At 38.9% G+C, this 18,514-nt stretch overlaps 3 protein-coding genes across 4 annotated transcripts; 2 read left to right on the top strand and 1 right to left on the bottom strand.

Moving 5' to 3' along the window:
• Nucleotides 1-2,244: 2,244 nt before the first annotated feature.
• Nucleotides 2,245-6,676, top strand: RB195_013227 (uncharacterized protein; the record flags this gene model as incomplete). Its single annotated transcript, XM_013442375.2, has 10 exons — nt 2,245-2,331; nt 2,404-2,547; nt 2,744-2,813; nt 2,911-3,008; nt 5,003-5,118; nt 5,254-5,320; nt 5,424-5,560; nt 5,701-5,783; nt 6,379-6,442; nt 6,517-6,676. The coding sequence occupies 10 exons, from the start codon at nt 2,245-2,247 to the stop codon at nt 6,674-6,676; spliced, it is 1,026 nt and encodes a 341-aa protein (XP_013297829.1).
• A 214-nt stretch (nt 6,677-6,890) lies between these two features.
• Nucleotides 6,891-11,073, bottom strand: RB195_013226 (uncharacterized protein; the record flags this gene model as incomplete). Of its 2 annotated transcripts, XM_064202938.1 has the most annotated exons (8): nt 6,891-7,040; nt 7,545-7,634; nt 7,692-7,834; nt 9,984-10,077; nt 10,240-10,380; nt 10,431-10,514; nt 10,726-10,845; nt 11,065-11,073. In XM_064202938.1, the coding sequence occupies 8 exons, from the start codon at nt 11,071-11,073 to the stop codon at nt 6,891-6,893; spliced, it is 831 nt and encodes a 276-aa protein (XP_064058818.1). The 2 variants fall into 2 exon arrangements, with proteins under 2 accessions (XP_064058818.1, XP_064058819.1); XM_064202937.1 differs by lacking the exons at nt 10,726-10,845; nt 11,065-11,073 and having other exon boundaries at nt 10,431-10,523.
• A 917-nt stretch (nt 11,074-11,990) lies between these two features.
• Nucleotides 11,991-15,610, top strand: RB195_013225 (uncharacterized protein; the record flags this gene model as incomplete). Its single annotated transcript, XM_064202936.1, has 5 exons — nt 11,991-12,080; nt 12,323-12,367; nt 12,730-12,799; nt 13,212-13,279; nt 15,473-15,610. 5 exons carry the CDS (start codon nt 11,991-11,993, stop codon nt 15,608-15,610), a joined length of 411 nt encoding a protein of 136 aa, XP_064058817.1.
• Between the last annotated feature and the right edge of the window lie 2,904 nt (nt 15,611-18,514).

Genomic DNA, 18,514 nt, shown 5'->3' with positions numbered 1-18,514 from the left:
TTGGGATATACTTTGTATCAAAATCATTGATAGTGTGTATTACGGCAAATGGCGTACGTTAAGGTGTCAGCGAAGCTTTGCATTGTGCTTTTCATAGAAATACTGTGGAGGTCGGCGTGAAGGGACATTCCGGCACCTTAACTCCGATTGGTGGGAGGAGGAAGGGTATAATGACTCTACATCTGCGAGCGATTCGAAACGGTTTGCACCGTATTACACCACAGATGAAATAGTTTTCACCGAAGTACAACTATCTATCCTGATACTGACAAAAAAGATGCTTTACTAATTTATCGGTATTGTTCATATTTTGAAGCGTGAAAGTTCCTTCTCTCTATACATATTGACTGCAATTTGTCCGTTATAAATGTTAAGCAAGAGCCAAGACTGTTAACACTCTTTATTCCAGCTAAAATTTAGGCGTTGTCCGTCCGTCAGAGCCTGGAAAGTCAGAGCATTTGTAACATGCCCTCTCAAATCATCCAGACAAGTTATCATCCCATAAGAGATCACATCTGAAACAAGGAAACAAAAGAACCCAAACCATGTTTAGCTAAGTGAGCCCGTTGCCGTGATGTCAGCGGATCAACGCGTGATGGAATCGGATCGAATAAAAACTAATTAAGGTGTATCCTCATATTATCCGGGGGGCGGTCGTTAGGTACCCACAGCTTCGGCGACAACTTATTCTTAGGGGAACTGACTGGCAACGGTGATCGTTAAAGATCCATCTGATCAGAACTCGGGAAGGTCTTGGTACAGACCAGCAAGCTCATTGGTCACTGTTGTGTTCATGCTTTGGTTCGTATACTCTTCATGTTCATAGTTTAGTTCACCTACTCTTAGGTTCACACTTGTGTTTAGTCACGTGCCCACTGCCTGCGTCATAACTTAGGGGCAGCGTATCTCGAATTTAACGTGGTGAGGGAATCCGAAAGTATACCTAGAGATGGAGTTGTGGATTGGAGGAGGGTAGGGGTGGTTACACTCATCTTTCCCTTATTATCGTAAGAAATAAATGGAATATCTCATAAATTGAACGTTATATATGAAGCAACAAAATATTTGGTAATAGATGTATTGCAATTGAATTCAGAGTCTCGAGGAGATGGATGGGGATATTTTGCTGACATCGTCTTCTGCAAAATTGATGGAATGTACGGCTGGCGCGCTCTAGCGTCACGAGGGATGACGTGAGGCAGCCGCCAGAACAAAACCTGATTTCGCGGTGATTCGGCGCCTTGTCTCAAACATGCCCTACCAAACGTTTCTCTCGCCAAACCTCAAGAGTTCTTAGCTCGATTGCACATACGGCGACATACCACTTCATGTTACTTTATAAGAAACCTACTTTTGACTGAGCAGCTCCTCTTGGTACTTTCTTTTTATCACTCCGGCAAGCCCTTCTACAATAGGGACGTATGTGCAGTTTTCTGGAAGAGACTTCTAATCTATTTTGGGTCTTAGTTGGTATTTCCTGAATACAGTCAATTAGATTTCACGAGAAAAAAATTCTACAGTTGCAATGGGATGCATCCAATTCTATAAAGAGGAAACGTAACGAAAGTACGCCAGAAACTAATTTTGTGTCGGTACTCTTTTAATAAACCATAGCAGCATCTACAAACTTATTTTTAGTAGTTTTGGAAGGACGTAAAGCATGGGCACACAACCGCCGTTACTAAGCAGGCATTGACCCGCATAACTTCCTCGACCCTAACACATTAGATTATTTAGTTTTGGAGTCGTTTATTTAGTTTATTTAGAGTCATTTGGAGATAGAAATCTTTGTTGAAACTGCGCTGAACTGCCAAATTATCTTGAACTCAACTTCCCTAAATTCCCTAAATCGGCAACAAATGATATTTTGCGGCGCCTTCATAGATATAATCGTAGAATATAGTGTTTTCGTAATGTACACTGCAGCCATTTCGATCGACGCCATACAGTAAGCCGTGATTGGCGCCAACTTGCAAGATTCATCTTGCTCCTTTTGTGATGTGGTGTGTTGTTCCTGTTTTTCACTTCTAATTTTTTGTTTTTTTCACTTCACGACGTGAATTTCAAAGAACTGATGGAGGCTAGTGTTCTCTAGAAGATATCTGCAGAATCCTCATGTTTGAGTCGTTTGTCACGTGGTCCGTTCTGGATTTCTATGTTCCCGTTCTTTTCGGATGCTAGATATATTTACTTTATTAGTTCTTATTCTTTTTTCTTGCAGCTGAATTGCTCGTTCTAGGTAAAATGAGTGCTTATCAGCCTCATATTATTGCTGCTCCAAATGAGCATAAAATTCCGTTCCCAGTCCATGTCAGTCTCTCCAAAGTTCAGGTTAGCAGGATTTCATATTTCGAGTTTTGCAGTGCTGTCTCCCTCAATTCTGTTTCGGTTTTGTTTTTTCAGTTTTGTAAGGAGTATGGCTCGCGACTTTTAGCTGCCTCAGGATGGGATGGAACTGTACATATTTACACCCTTGGAAATAATGGGCATTCCGAGGAAAAACGATACTACTACCACGGCAAACCCGTTTTAGCGTTCACTTTCACGGTGAGTGAGTAGAAAATGTGTTAATTCAAAAGAGGGAAATAAAACTCAATAGATGAATTATATCGAATCAATGAATATATCGATGAGTTTATGGTGATGTCGAAATTTGAGCTTGGCAAAGGAGAGAGTTCCTCTTAAGAGACAGTGGTGGATATTTGAAGCGATAGTGTTTCCGAAACTTCGATCCAATTTGCAGGGTGGAAGCAGAATAGCAAGCGCTGGACTTGATCAAATTGTGAAATTGGTCGACATTGAGACAGGAAGGGGTCAGTTTTTACTTCTTAGGACACGTTTTTGTGGATATTGGATGCTTTGAATAAAGCTGTCTTGGAAGACTTTGTGAAAGAAAGTCCTTAGTTTTAGAACTCAATATGGGAGCGCACAGTAATGGAATTCGGTGCATGGAATACAACGATCAGGGTGGCATTGTTGTTACAGGAAGTTGGGACTCAACAGTGAAGGTTTGTTCGTTTTCAGTTTTGTTATTTGCTCCGGGCTTTTCAACTCCTGGAAGGAACTTTTGGTTCTCTTTTCAGATCATTAATCCTCTGATTCCGTTTCATAATTTTGTGGTTAGATGCCGCACCGGCGTTAGTTATATGGTCTAGATTCAAGAGATGGGGCTAGAGTATAAATCCTACGTAGGGTGCAGACGTTGCTCAGAACTTTCTATCCCTGCATAATTACAAGTAAAGAAGAGAAATTTTCTGTTTCGAAAGTGCTGTGGAATCGGGGAGGGGAAGGGGGATTATTTTCATTCAGGTGTAATCCCTTTCCTAGGTTTGTTAATACGTAGCAATTAATAAAACGTACTCTAAGAAGGAAAATTGCTAGCAGCAATCTATTGCAGGCTTTTATCGCAGCTATGTGTAAGATTCACGGGTTGTGCAAGTTAATCTTTCCGCAGCAGAGAAAGACAGTCCATCCTCTGAATCCACCTGCGTGTCGGTCCACGAAACAGACCGTTTTGGTCCGCGTTTAACTCATACCCACCTTCGGTTTAATAGCGAACTTGTTTTTGTTCTGAGACCCAGGTGCATCTCGTAATCTCGTGATTGTCCCGTTGTGATTCCTTGACTGAGGGAGATCTGTCATCAGAGATTTTCTTTCTCTCATAAATAGGTCCATTTTTCTCTTTCTAGTCACCTTTTGTTTGGAAAGTTCATCGCAAACTTTGAAAAGCAAAAGCTGACCTCTTGTAATCGCTTGTGATGATCTAGAGCTTCCTACCATTCAAGAAAGTTAGAAGAGCAAGCTCCATGGGTTTCTCTCACAAAAAGCGCGTCGATTTTTCGAGATTTTATAATGTTTTTTTTTGTGATTTTTTCTTCGAAACATCTTGTTAATCCTGACGATCGCTTGTCATGAAACGATGTTGATATTGATGACTTTATAAAACTGACAACGATTGATGGATTAGATTCTGTTTAAAAATATTGCGGGGGAAACACGCAATTCTCCTTTGGCACATCTTTGATTTTCTCTCTTATTTACGGTACCGCTGAATCATTTGTTATCCGAATAGTTTGCAGTTGTTTGAATTTCTCTTAAATAATAAAAAATCACACATTGGATAGTTACTGGTTAGAAATGAAATAGTGGGATCGAATTGTTCAGAGGACTCGCCTCACCGGATTATGTACGAACCACTTCGTAGTTTCCGTTGGATTCTTTGAATGTTCGCAAAGCAAAATACTCGAGTTATTTGAAAATTCGGTATGGGAGCTAACTAAAAAAATTTAAGCGATAAAATAAGGCGTGTTTACCAAACATTTGGCGGCTAGACCGCAGAAGTTTATTACTTGTCTTCAAAAGTTCGAAAGTTTCTTGACGCTTGTCAGAATTGTGACCAGCAAATGTACAAGTCTTAGGTGGCAAATTTGCACTGCCTCCACAGTAAAAGTACGTCGATGTCAAAAATATCGACGACTGCCAGGAGAACATCGTCCACATGGTACTTATTAGACATATTTGAGATTCTGATCCTCAAATACTTCCAAAGACAAGCCTTTATCGCGGTACACTGAGTAATGAGTATATTTGCCACGAAAACGGCATGAAATTTTTATTGCTGGATTTTTCTCGTTTGCTTCCATTTTCGTTGACTAGGGTAGTGTTCGTTCTTCGTCGCCATGTCGCCAGTTACCAATGTGAGTGTACGGAGATAGTGCAGCATAGTTAGTTACGAAACAAAACAGCTTAATCATCCAAGTTTAAAGAATGCATGATCGGCGTAGAATGTGTAGGTGGGACTTCATTTTGGACTGACGGATAATTTTACAAATTTACGTTCTACATTATAGTAAATGACATTCAGCTTTTCCAAAAGAAAAAAAAAGTCGAAAAAATTGAATGTTCCGAAAATTCCTTGAACAATATCACTCTTGTTATCACTCAGAGTTTTATTTTTTTCAATTTTCCTACCATAGATTGTTTAAGCTACAATTACATTTAGATATGGGATGCTCGTGCTACGGCTCCTGGTGGTCCTTTGAAGAGCGTAGGTGTTGGAGACCGCGTTTATGCACTTGATGTTCTCGGTGACAAAATAGTGGTGGGAACCCGTGATAGGTAAAAATCTTAAACTTCCTTCTTTGATCCCTCTTGAATGTATTGAATCTTATAAGCTAGAGAAAATTCAGAAGTTTTGAATTTCTGTTCACTCCATCTTCCCTTACTTGCATTATATGCGATTTTCCATTTTAGGAAGATCCAGTTATTTGACATGCGCAATCTTGCCACTCCTGAACAAGTGCGGGATAGTCCACTCAAAGTAAGAAGTCGATTGGAACGTCATTCTCATTGTTGTGGATTGCAGTCGTTGCTTTTGGAGCAAATAATTTGGCATAGGAGATATTTGAATGTTTTACTTACAGTACCAAACTCGTTGTGCTGCCTTCTTCCCGACCGGCGATGCATTTGTGGTTTCATCAATCGAAGGGCGTGTTGCCATCGAATATGTTGATCCTTCACCTGAGGAACAAAAGAAGAAATATGCTTTCAAGTGTCATAGGTTAGTATCTCCAACCCTTGCCTTTATTTTTCTTGTCGTTCATTTTGATATGATTTTACAATGCCGTACTTGTCTCTTCGGTCTTAATGAAGTGCTGTGTTAATGATAATGTGTTCATTGGATTCTAAAGCTGTTTACAGGAGCAAAGAAGACGGTGTAGAATGCATATATCCTGTTAATGCGCTTGCGTTCCATCCTATTAATGGCACCTTTGCTACTGGAGGTAGGTTTTCTTCTGGAGAATTCTGGGGGGTTTTTCTAACCAAACGGTTGGTGTTGCATTACACATTGTTTCCTTATGAATTGTGTTTGTTTCCTTATGAATTGAATATGACAGTTCCTTATGAATGGTTTTCATTGCACATATCTATATCGCTTACAATAGTTTCCTAGTATTATTAATATTATCTAACTGTTAAAGATAGTTTACTATCTTTAACGGTTAGATAATCGTACGAACCCTTAATATCTGTACAAGACATTCGACGACAACACTTCGAGAGTTCACAGATTTCATTGAGTTTGCTCTGAGGTATTACATCTTGCTTATGTAACTCTGTAATACTTCTTTTAGTCAATTAATGTTAAAGACAGTGGGACTTTCTTTTCTGACTTTCTTCTTTATTCTCCTTTTTTCAACCAAAACTTAGCTATAGAACTGAAATTTTCTTCTGAGTATCATGAGTTGACTGAAGAGCCTGTTGGCCACATTATACCATGCTTTCTGGCCCGTTTTACCTGTTCTGTTATTCTGTCTTTTGCCATAGTCCAGTTTGGAGATTAGTGTAAGTATGGTCTATCTGATTGTTTTTCCTCAGGGTCTGATGCGATGGTTAATTTGTGGGATCCTTTCAATAGAAAGAGGCTGGTACAACTTCACAGGTGCGAAATCACTAAAATAATTAGTACTTTTCAGTTTTATTCTGTAGGGAATAATTGACGTGGAGCGATTTTAGGTTCCAAACGACAATAGTTTCACTCTCGTTCAATTACGATGGGTCACAGCTTGCTATTGCCTCGTCGTTCAGCTTCGAATATGAGCCTGCTCCTAACCCTTTACCGGAGAATACTGTTACAGTAAGGCATATCAGCGATGCCGAGAGTAAACCTAAGTAGAATAGCATCTTCTTGTTTCTGTTCTTCGCAAAATGTCCTTTGTAAATTTCACTTCTCACTCGTTTTTCAGTCCCTGTTTCGACACTCGAGTAAAATTAGTTAATCTCGTGGATTCTTCAGATGTTTTTGCCTCTACTGATCTCTTAGCTCGTATTAATCCCGATATTTTCCGTCTGCTTCGTATTCTAAATAAACGTGGTTGAAGCAGAAGTGTTCATCGTATCATGAGATAACATATGCTGAGAATAAAATTAACGATTTGGAAAAGAATGAGGAAGACCATGTCGAGTGCATCGAATATTTTGGTCCAATAGAGGCGAAGGTTTTCTCGAGTTCGGATGCGTTCGATTTCAGTACAGAGTTCCTGAATTGTGTTGTCTTGGTTTTGGCTAATTTGGTATAATTTTTTTGTTCATGAAATAATTGTTTTTGCCATTCCTCGATCTTTCGGTATGGTACATTTATAATTTTTTTTCTAGTTTAACTGCTTATCGCGTTGTTTTCCTATGCAGACCGGTATGGCCTCTGACAAATTCAATAGTGGTGCACATTCATTCGCTCAGTGCCCAGCACCTATTGCTACCTATTACTACTCCCAGGTATCGTTAAAGGCTAAATCAACGCTCCTTAACGTTAATGTCAGTGAGAAACATGAGCACGCAAAACGCATAGTGAGCTAACAGTGGAAAAGTAAAATGGGGAGTCAGTTAGCCATTATCTAAACTCAATCTTTTGAATCACTGTATCCTTTATTTAGTGTAATTTTGCCTCTCACTGAGCTTGTAAATGCAAGAGTTTTGTCATATATTTGTTTGGATTTTACCATGAGTTTTTACAGTTTTACTAACGTCGGAAAAGATTGACAAACCATCAGTGTTTCTTCCATCTCATCGAAAGCTCGTTGTTTCTCATGCCATTCGCGAGATGATATCAGTGTTCGTATACCGAGTTTGTTAGGCTAAATAATGTTTTGTGAAATTTGAAAGCTCGTCGTCATTGATGTATTGCGATTAACCTCGCTTCCATTCCATTCTTCTTTTGTCATTCGAGCCGGTGGAAGTACTTGTCTTGTGAGGATACGGTGATGAGCCACCAGTAGCACAACCGTCACCAATACTCCAATACAACAAAGCAAAATCTCGGCCAAAACATATTTTGCTGAACAAAATTATAGTTGTGAATATACGATGTACAAAAGTAACTATTCGTGGTTATCGAACCGAAGCGATCAAAGTATAGCCAGGTCAAAACGACCTGAAAATCGCTGGATCTGCGCAAGCGGTTACACTCGTAGAGGTTCGGTGGAGCGGTTAGGATTGCGGGGGACGCTTACTAGCACAACTAGTCGCTGCAGTTCGCGATCGTGATCCCATCCCGATCCCAACCGCTGGCTCCATCGCATCGCTTCGGGCGCAGCCGTTTTTGCAACTGCACCGAGCTTCATGTGGTTTTGACCTGACTGTAGCAGCACTTGTTGAGCTGGGAACCGAACTACGGCATGACTGAAACAGGCACCGTGCTACGCAATGTTGGCGAGGTCATGTCCGACCCAAGAATTTTTATTCTCTATCTATTTCATCTATTTTCTGTTGCACTATTACTCTCAATGACACCTATTAGTTCTACCATAAATTGTGTTGGACTCATATTTTCTTACAATGTTTGCTAATTGACGTAATCAGAGTTGTGTGTAAGGACAAGCCACTAAAATGTCTCTGCAGCACTGCAACCCACAAAACCTACGTTCCAATGCTTCATATTTGTAAGCGGTGCACGACCAAAAGATCAGTTGTGATGGAGGCTGTACAATCTCAGGTGAAGAAACGAGTTTAGTGTAAGCACTCCTCCATCTTACTTGTTCGCTTGCTTAGATGGCTCATGTGTACACTGATAGTGGTCCCAAAATAGTTTCCATTCGTTTTTTCTTTTAAAGTAGTCATCAAACAGGTTTCTAATTTACGTGGATGACTTTGACGTGGTTCTGTAGCCCTATCCTGCACAGCTCTCTTACGGTCCACCCGTCCGAACACATCAGCCTCTTCCGTCGATCGTATCGCTGGAGGAAGTTTTTGCATGTTTTGATATCAAATATAGTGTTCTTTGAGTAGATTTTTCGTTGATTTCACACAGTGTGGTTTTCCTTTTGATACACATTCCGCTGGGACCCTCGTTGGGACATTTCTCTCATATCAGAGATGCTAAGGCCGGCTAGGTGTTGCGTGCGCAGGTTGAACTTCAAAAACATCTCTCGAGGGCTCTGTGCATAGTGAGTAGCTTCCTGGACGTGGCAGCGGTGTCTGCCCACGCCTCCACTGCGTAATAGCGTCGGAAGAACTGTCGAGTCGAACAGTTGGGCACGGAAATCTTGGTCCGTCAGTTAGTCCGAAGCTTCCCTGGCGGGTGCGAATGGTGCCCACGCTGCTCTCATCCTTCCATTCAGTTCTTCCTTTAAGCCGTTCTCCATATTCACAGAACGTCCGAGGTATACGCGTTTCCACGATTTGACAGCTTTCGAGTTCTACTCCTGCGTCCCCACAGCAGACGTTCTTAATGAACTGTGTCTTCCTTCTGTTTATTCGCAATCCTATTATCTTCCTTGCTTTTTCAAAACTTTGAGCTTCGTCTCTGCTTCATTGGTGCTTCTCGAAAAGAGTTTGATGTCGTCTGCAGAACGAGGGGATTGAGAGGACATTCCATTAAAATATATGACCTTTTCGAGGAAAATGTAGCTGGGTAGGAGCACTCAACCGCGCTCTTATTTCTGGACGCTTTCTGAGCGCTCTGTCCTACTTTTTTTCTCTTACTAACTTTAGCTTACATATCATAGATCCTCTAAGACTAATACTTAGGCTTTAGGGTCCCGACTGACTTAGTTATTTACTTCCAGAAATAAGAGCGCGACTAAGCGCTTCCCCCAGCTCCCGCCCACCGGCCAACTACACCTTACCCACCTCCTCCTTCCCACGAAAGCGATTTCGTTATCCAATAACAATGCATCCGTGAACAGCAGCGACGAAATAACACCCCCTTGTCGTAAAGCTTCTCCGTGGGCAATCCAAGACTGGGGTACGAGATGTATCGTAATGGAGGATCGATGGTATTCTCCAAAAAGTATCAGTATCTGACAATAATTACAGCTACCACCACTGCGGGAAACAGTTCGGACAACATATTTAGTTTAAAAAAGTCATGAATTAGTATCGAGAGTTGGAAAATATTTGATCATTGTGAAATAAATGTTCCATCACGTAAAAATAACTGTGGGATTAGCATTGGTGTCAGGAAATCTTCTAATTGAGAAACTCACCGAGTAGCGGTAATGTAGAAGATTTTGGCATGTCGTCGCCGATGATGTTCAGAATTACTGCCAAAGAAAGAAGTGTAGTCAGTCCTAGAGTCGTCTGAAAAGAAGTTTGTCATTATTTTGCAGTAAGTAAGAATGAAGCACTATGATGACAGCTTGAGATAGGAACAGTTCATCAATTTTCCTGTATACATGCATAAATAGCCGTCTCAACGTTGGTTTCTTGTTTGACCTTTGTTTATTGTATCGAAGAACGAACCCTTTCTGATCTTTCTCCAGTGTTGTTAAAAGGTGTGAAAAGCCCGATCAAACAGAGTGCTGTAGTTATAAATGTTGGCAAAAATAAAACGTAGACGTAGTAGGAGGAGTGACGCTTCAGCTCTATCGAATAGTGTAGTTCCTTCAAATACTCAGTTTGGCTTCTGTGAACAGCCTAATAGGAAACTTTACCTGGAACTTCTTACTATCCTGATCGTCAGTGACTATGGTCTTTACATTGATCGATGTCACCTCCCACTCGCTGTTCCCTTGATACTGAAACATTGTTTCTGTTTTTTCTAAGAACATCAAGCCAAAACCATTTCATCCGTCCGGTCCATAAAAGGTAGTAATAAAAGTTAGAGAGCATTTACGAGGAAACGTATGATGAATCAGACATAGTTGGTCCCAAGAAGAAACCAAATTAGCTACAGGGTAACTACGAGTAAGAACATTAGGTGACCAAACGATTTTAACTTGAACTTACTCCTCCATTCGATAAGTCTAGTTGTTCTATTGGAGAGCTTAGCGTTAGTTCATCCTCTGTATAGACCCATGACGAGAATTTCACTTTGCAGTGCTGTCGATCGAATGGAAATTTGGAAATCTAGACGGTAAATGTTTTACAGAATAATGATATGAAATGTCTTTTACAGAATAATGATATGAAATGTTCTTTTTTGCCTGAAATAACAAACACACAGTGCAACTAAAAGTTAAGCTATTAGCAACAGTGGATATCTGAAGTAACATGGATAGTAGTCGTGGTATACAACAGTCAGTTGGTATATGCAGAGCGTGAGAAGATCAAGTGGCAATTTTCCACCGTCTGCATGGCAAAAATAGATCAATATCGATAATATTCTCTGATGCATTCGCGCACAGACTCCGTGTTTATTGTTTCATATACTCCAAGTGGTAAATTTGTAGCGGAAAATACAAAAAGAATGGTAAGATCGATGGCTGCCGACAGATATCATTTAATATTTGGTTATTTGATGATTACGATTGTTATGATCTACGAAGGGTTTTCTTTTCTTCCTCTTTTCTTTTTCGTTTTTTTTTTTTTGTGTTTTTCCCCCCCCCCTTTTTTTTTTTTTGGGGATTGTTTTGGTTTTTTTTTTGGGGGGGGGGGGTGGGGGGGTGGGGAAAGGGTTTGGGGGGGGGGGCCCCCGGGGGGTTTGGGGGGGGGGGTTTTTCCCCCCCCAAAGTGGGAAAAATTTTTTTTGGTGGTGGTTGGGGAGGGGCTGAATCACACGATGAGAGACAATTTTGCACTTATGAAGTAGTAGGTGGATTTCATAGTACGAAGCGAATGCAAAGCCAGCAACTTCTGCAAAGGATTACTTTTTGCTGGATTTTATGTCGACGTTTTTAATTTCGTCTCGCATTACACACAGAAATTCGAGTTGCAGAAATTCGCCCCTGTGTTCTTCTATAATTTTTCTTGTACTGTGGTAGTCTTCGGCTGAACTGAGAAGCTGTTTGTACGATTTACCTATGATCAGCAGTATTATCAATATACATACCAATCAATATCAGTATTATCAATTTACTGATCTCATTTTTTGACAGTGTTACCCTCCAAATTTTCCTGCATAACCGACCGGTGTACCTAGAAGCTTGACACTTTGATGTTGGGTTATTCTGAATATCGTGCTATTTTTCTTCCAAGTTTTGAAACTTTCATGATTTCATTTAGAAGAAACATGATAACGACCCCTTGGTAAAATAAGGTGGGCCGGACACGTGATGCGCTTTAACGACAACCGTTGGACCAGAGCCGTGAGTGACTGGGCTCCCCGTGATATTAAGCGCACTACAAGGAGACCGCCGACCCGGGTCAGATTTCTTCACGATGTCCTTCAAAGAAAATTATGATGCTCTTCGTGTCCCACGCGAAAGGAGGAACCACTGGGCGACTCTGGCACGCGATCGGGACAAATGGAAGAATTACTGGCACCCGTTCGACCAGTTCGAAGATCAACGAGAATCAAGATGATCAAGTTGATCATTTAGAAGGAACATGATAACGACAATTATAATGCTGAGATGCAAATACATCCAATCAATCATTTTTGCAGATTCTGTTGTGTATTTGTAAATGGTCTATCGTTGGTCATTCTCTTGTACTTGCATCTAGCTGTTTGGACCGATTAGTCGCGCATAAAACTGGATGAGATGGTGAGACATCTTTAGGTTTTTTTTTTGCAAAATACGCGAAGAGCACCCTTCGATTTTGTCAGTTTCTGGGATGTGTGCTGATTCTTGTTACGTCTAGCACGTTCCATTCACGCTTTTTTGGGTTTTTATTTCTCCTTCCCCTGTTTTTGTTTCTCTGTTTCTTGATTGTGGAAATAAACTGCTGGGGAAACCTCATCGACGAAAAGGTTAATTTTAAATTTAACAATCTTACGTCTAATTTGCATAAAACCGTGTAAATTGAAGGATTCGATAGTTGAACTTCTCCTTCACTGGTTAATGTGACCAGGCGACTGTCATCGTCAATTACGGAATCCTGGCCAACACTGAAAAGATCTGGAATGGTTTGGAAAAGGAAGGTAAGCTTTAGGAAAAGTTCTTTTACGAAAAATTAAATTGCGTAAAGGAAATGATTACCTTCAGATTATTAGTAGGAGAATGAAATAAAAGAAAAAGAACCGAAAAGTTTTGGAAGTGGAGTGTAAGCTAAAAAAATAGTTTTCCTAAGATAAAAATCAATTTGAAATAAAAAATTAAAGAGAGATGAGGAGATGAAAACCATGAAAGCGTAAAGTTCATATAAGATATAAAAAATAAGCAATGTAATATAGTAATAAATTCTATCAAATTATGAAAGCTTTTCCAGTGTTTTTGTTTCTTGCCTCTTTATTTTCAACCCTCATCCTTCTTGTCTCTGACATCTTCTAATGCGTAACCGCCTATGACAAGGCGGTGCAGCAGTAAGAGTGCTTGATGAACGTTTTTCTTCAGATGATTTGCAAAAATCGATGTTCCCGTGGCACCGGTTACGCCTCCGTTGGACATCTGTTGGATTTAAGGTGCGTTTGATGTCGTTCTTATTCTCTTGTGTTTCTCTAGGATTTTCATTCAGAGGGAGGGATTCGATGAGAAAGAAGATTATCTACCATCTAATTTTTGAATGTCATGAATAACAATATTTAGAGGGTCATATAAGACAGGGGAAAATTGAATGAAAGAGAGTTTGATGAAGTGAAAACATTTATTAAATTGTGCGAAATAAAACTAATGTGCGGTGAATGCCATTCTGCTCGTTTCTGTGAACGACTACGTTTTTTTTTTCGTTGAAATTTGAAACAAAACTCTGGAATTCCAAAGATTAAGTGCAATTTTGAGCAAAAAAATTTGGATTTGATTGCGCAGTGCACATCGTTTGAATCAATTCTGAATCGAAAGAAGCGTTTCATGTCCGTGAATATAAGGGAATGCGCATTTTTTCCTGTTTTTTTTTTCAAATAATTTTTTTTCCAATTGTCATCTACGTATAGTAGATGAAAGCAACTCTCGTTTCGTTTGTGAGCGACTCAATTTTAACTCAAGATGAAAACTAGCAAAGCGTAAAGTTCAAGTTTATGAGGAACAGCATGGATATGGAGCCCTCATAGGTCCAGACGATTAAGGGCATCACCCCGCGGATCTGAGGTGGTACGGATTTCAAGTGGAGTATTCGTAGATCGAGGGTCGTAGATTATGGGGAGGAGGGTGATTCCGTTCATTTCTTCCTAATGGCCGTAGAAAACTGCTCGGAAGATACGGCTTCGAGCGTTCCGGCGCACTATTTTCTGCACTATTTTCGACTGGAGCGCGCCAGCCTTGTGCGGCGCCGAATCTTCCAGGACGTTTTTTTTACGACAATTGGGAAGAAATGGACTAAACCACCCTCCTCTCCATAATCTACTATTCCTTATAAGGATACTCCATCTGAAATCTGCACCACCTCAGATTCCTGAGGTGATGCCTTTAATATCTAGTCTATAATGAGAAGAAATAAGAATAAGAGTTTAGTAGAAAATGTACGAAGTTATTGATATCCCCTGGGGAAATTATAGAATTAAAGCAAAGAATGTTATGGGATTCTCGAGAAATGATTTTTGAATTGTCGTAAAATTTAAGTTGGGAAAAAAATAAAATTATAAAATTTGAAACAATCAAATTTAAATCAATTACTGCATTCATACACTGTGGTTGTAATTTTATCGAGACTGTTATTTTAAAAAAAGAGTTTTTGACGGTTTGATGGCAACAAATTTATTTTCGAAGTTGACCCACCTATTATAAACCGTAACTTCAGGTCGCCATACCGTATTTTCATAAGGATGAATGTATCGTAATCCTTGATACTGTTGAGGATTCCAGAGCAATGAATTATCCGTCCATTTCTGTAAAGCGTATCCTATGGCCGCTAGGAGAGTGTGAAAGAGTTGTTGCTGAGGAAGCAGGAAATGCTGTAATTTCCAAATTACCATTTCAAATTCTCCAGCAAACACGATATTTTCTTCTTGTTGTTCCATGTAGAGCAGTGCAAAACTCCGTAAATGCACTACAACGTGTGTGACTTCGCCAGGTGGACGTATTGCACGATTGTAGTTGGCGAAAAGTTTCTCTTGAAGATTACGTTCCTGGTCCGTTGCTACTGAAATTTGAAGAAATAAGTGATTAGTTCTGAACAAAGAGATTTTGTATGTATTTTTTCAAAAGGAAAACAGGATTTAAAAAATAGAACAGGTATCTAGGATTCTAAAAAGTTTATAAAAAGGTCTACAATTCGAGTATTTCATCCCTATGAATTCATCGCCATGGAATCTTGCATATGTTCTTGTACAAAAGGTCTCTTCTTAGTTAGTATTAGATAATTAAAGTAAAACTAATTATTAAGTTGACGCAAAAATAGTGGCCGTTTTCATTATTACATTTGGGAATTGTTATTTAAATAAAGTCTCTTACAAATGTGATCATGATATGTATATCTTTTGGAAGATTTTGTTCTCTTTTTTTTCTCGTTGGTTTGATGTTGTTGCTTTTTATTTATTTATTTATTTATTTATTGAAATACACCAATGGTGCACCAAACAAAAAAAGAAGAAAAAAGAAAACACACCTATCTGAGTTAGAACATTTTGTGAAAAAGTCGGCAACTAAACTGCTGTGGTGAAACCTGGCGCAGTCCTTTTCGTGGCGGAAAACGCGTCAGACATCTCATTTTACTGCTCCAGAAAGTGAAGAATCCTCCTATGACATCTACTTCCCCAATCCAGAACGCTTACGATTCGCCAATTTATCTACGTATAGAGTTTGCATGGCCAGATTACCCCAAGCCGGAAGGAGCACGTTGGGATCCTAAGCGAATCTGACGTGGGATCATAAGCAAGATGATTCATTAACTTCCGTGATCCCAAACGACTTGTTTTCTCTTATTTTTTAAAATTGTTGCTTTTATATCTGAAATTTCGTCATATTTTTAGATACTGTCAAAATTCGAGAAATTCGCGTTATTTTACTGCACAGGTTCAAAGTTGGGCATAGTGCAGCGGAAACGACGCGAAATCTAGTCAAGACGTCCCTGATGGTACAGCTTCTAAGCGTACTATGCGTAGATAGTTTGAAAAATTTCGCATTTCGATGTTTCGTTCCCTCGCCATTGTCATCCAAGATGTTCTCAAGTTTCGTGAGTAACGTTGACGAGATCCTGAGGATGGAAGAGATGCTGGGGCCCGCACGCCCATTAAAGACGAGCCATCTAAGTATCTAAGTAAGTAAGTAAGATTTCGGTGTCGAAGATAAGGAAGGTTGCGGTCGAACCTCACAAGTTGAAAACGAATAATTGCCTACTCTAAATTCTAAATTAATATCTATCTAAAATTTAAATTCTTCTCTCGTATTTTCACTCCTATATGCTTCAATTATTGCCCTTAATGGTCTTTGTTCTAATCGGATAAAGCCAAATAATATGCTGACAAATTTTAATTTGATCTGATTTAACTCTATTAAATATCTTATTTATTTGCTTATTATTTTACTATTATTATATAATTATACTCATTTATTAACACTTATTTATTGTTGTTATTGCCATTAATTTATTATTATATTCGCATATTATTACTTATTAGTTATCTAATTTTATTTTATTTTATTTTTAACTTAATTTATTTTACTTTTATCTTTAATTTAATTTAATTTAATTTTTTAAAATCTAATTAACAGCAGTTGTAGATTATTGGGAATACGATGAAAGCAGTACCAATAGCTAAGAATTCTTCCTAGTAACTTTCCATTCGCTAACATTTTTCATCTATTTTTGTTTTTTTTTTTGTTTTTTCTTCCAGGGAAACACAATGATTACGTACGTTTTTGTTTCTCTCACAAAGAGTAAGACATGAGCACTTAAGATTTTCTCAGCACTTTTAGACATCCTTCCAGGAGATGCAATCCGTAATTACTTATCTACATACATTTCATTTTTTTTTGTGAGGAGCGCATGTTTTCGATATTATAGTTGAACAAAAAGAAAAAAAAACAAAACAAAGAGATGAAGAATGTTAGAGAATGGAAAGTTGTGAGGAAGAATTTCTGGCGATTGTTACTACTTCCACCGCATCTCCAATAACACATGCTGTTAATTAAACTAAAAAAAAACATTAAACTAAATAGGAAATTAAATTAAATTAAATTAAATATTTAATCAATTATAATAAATAAATGAAGTACTTGATAAAGTTGAATTAAATGAAATTAAAGTATAAATATGATAAAAAAATATAATATAAATTGTGGGCAATTGAATTGAAGCGTACACGATTAAAACACGAGAGAATTTGCTGAAGAACTCAACGTAGACAATCAGTAGTTTTCAACTTGTGAGGTTCGACCGTGACCTTCTTCATCTTCGACATCAAAATCACCGTTGCGAAATTTTTCAAATCATCTACGCATAGTACGTTCAGATGCTGTAGCATCACGGGACGTCTTGATGAGATTTCGCGTAGTTTCCGCTGCGTTATGTATGCCCAATTTTGAACTCGAAATGCAGTAGAATAACGTGAATTTCTCATTCTCGAAAAGTCCAGAAATATGACATTATTTGAGAAATAAAGGCAACTATTAAAAAAAGCAACAACATCAATCGAACGGGGGAAAAAAACCTCTCAAATGATAAATATCGTGACCACCTTTAATACTCACCAATTAATTTAATTGAAAGAAGAGTCAGAAAAGCGGCAAATTTCATCTGTACACTCAGTCAAAGATCCGTTGCCTAGCCGCCTATTCAGAAGCTCGTATTTTATTCAAGTTGTCCGCTTAAGCAACTTTTTTTCCTCAATGAATTCCGTAGGGAAACATAAAAAGTAGATAAAGTCACTGGCGTATCAATCCACTTGGGATGCGCCAACGCGTTTTACTGGAATTCGTAATCGTTGAGGTTTCGGAACGCGTGTTGGCCTATACAATGACTTGCGGGGGCCAACCGGTGATCAAGTCAGTGTTTTTATCCTCCCAGACAAGTCTGGTACCAATTTATCGACCCCGGAGGGATGAAAGGCTTGGTGAGCACTAGGGCGGATTCGAACCCTCGACCGTGTGGCTACAACGGACCTCTAACCAACTGCGCCACACCCGCCCATAGGGAAACATAGATCATAGATAATTGCTTGGACTCATTAGTTTCTTAAGAAAACTTGCAATAAACGCGTTATTGACAGTGTCGTTAACTATTTCGGTTTTGTTATAGATTATTAAATGTTACTTAAATATATCAAACATAGAAATGACAACATATAAATTACTTCAACTATATATTTATTGATATATGAGTAGATCAAACGTTGGAATAACAATACGTAAATTATTAAATTTCATATATTATAGAAAAATAATCTACATCAATTGTTGTTATTCTATATATTTATTCATTCAGAAAATTCCTTCCAGAAGAACTCGCTTAGCTAAATCGAAGTGGATTGTGGATCAGTGTAGGTTGTGTGTTCATCTGAATGCGATCTATTAAAAGTTATTTGGTAGTTAGCTTAAAAAGCAGTCCAAATGCACAAAAATTGGGTTCTGTAGGAGATGGATCTACAGTTGCTGAGGCTTAAAAAAATGCATCCGTGAATTCGACTATGACAGCCTGAACAAAGTTAGAACCGGTATCAGTGGGTAATTTTCTTTAAAAAAAGAACGGGGTCGAAAAAAAAGAAAAAGGAAGTAACAAGTTTGATTTCCGGACGAGTTTACGCCATTGCTCTTCACTACTTCTA

The sequence above is a fragment of the Necator americanus genome, chromosome V (assembly GCF_031761385.1).
Source record: "Necator americanus strain Aroian chromosome V, whole genome shotgun sequence".
In the NCBI taxonomy this organism is placed as follows: Eukaryota; Metazoa; Nematoda; class Chromadorea; order Rhabditida; family Ancylostomatidae; genus Necator; species Necator americanus.
The sequence above is the reverse complement of the archived record's forward strand: the minus strand, read 5'-3'. Positions and strand labels throughout refer to the sequence as shown.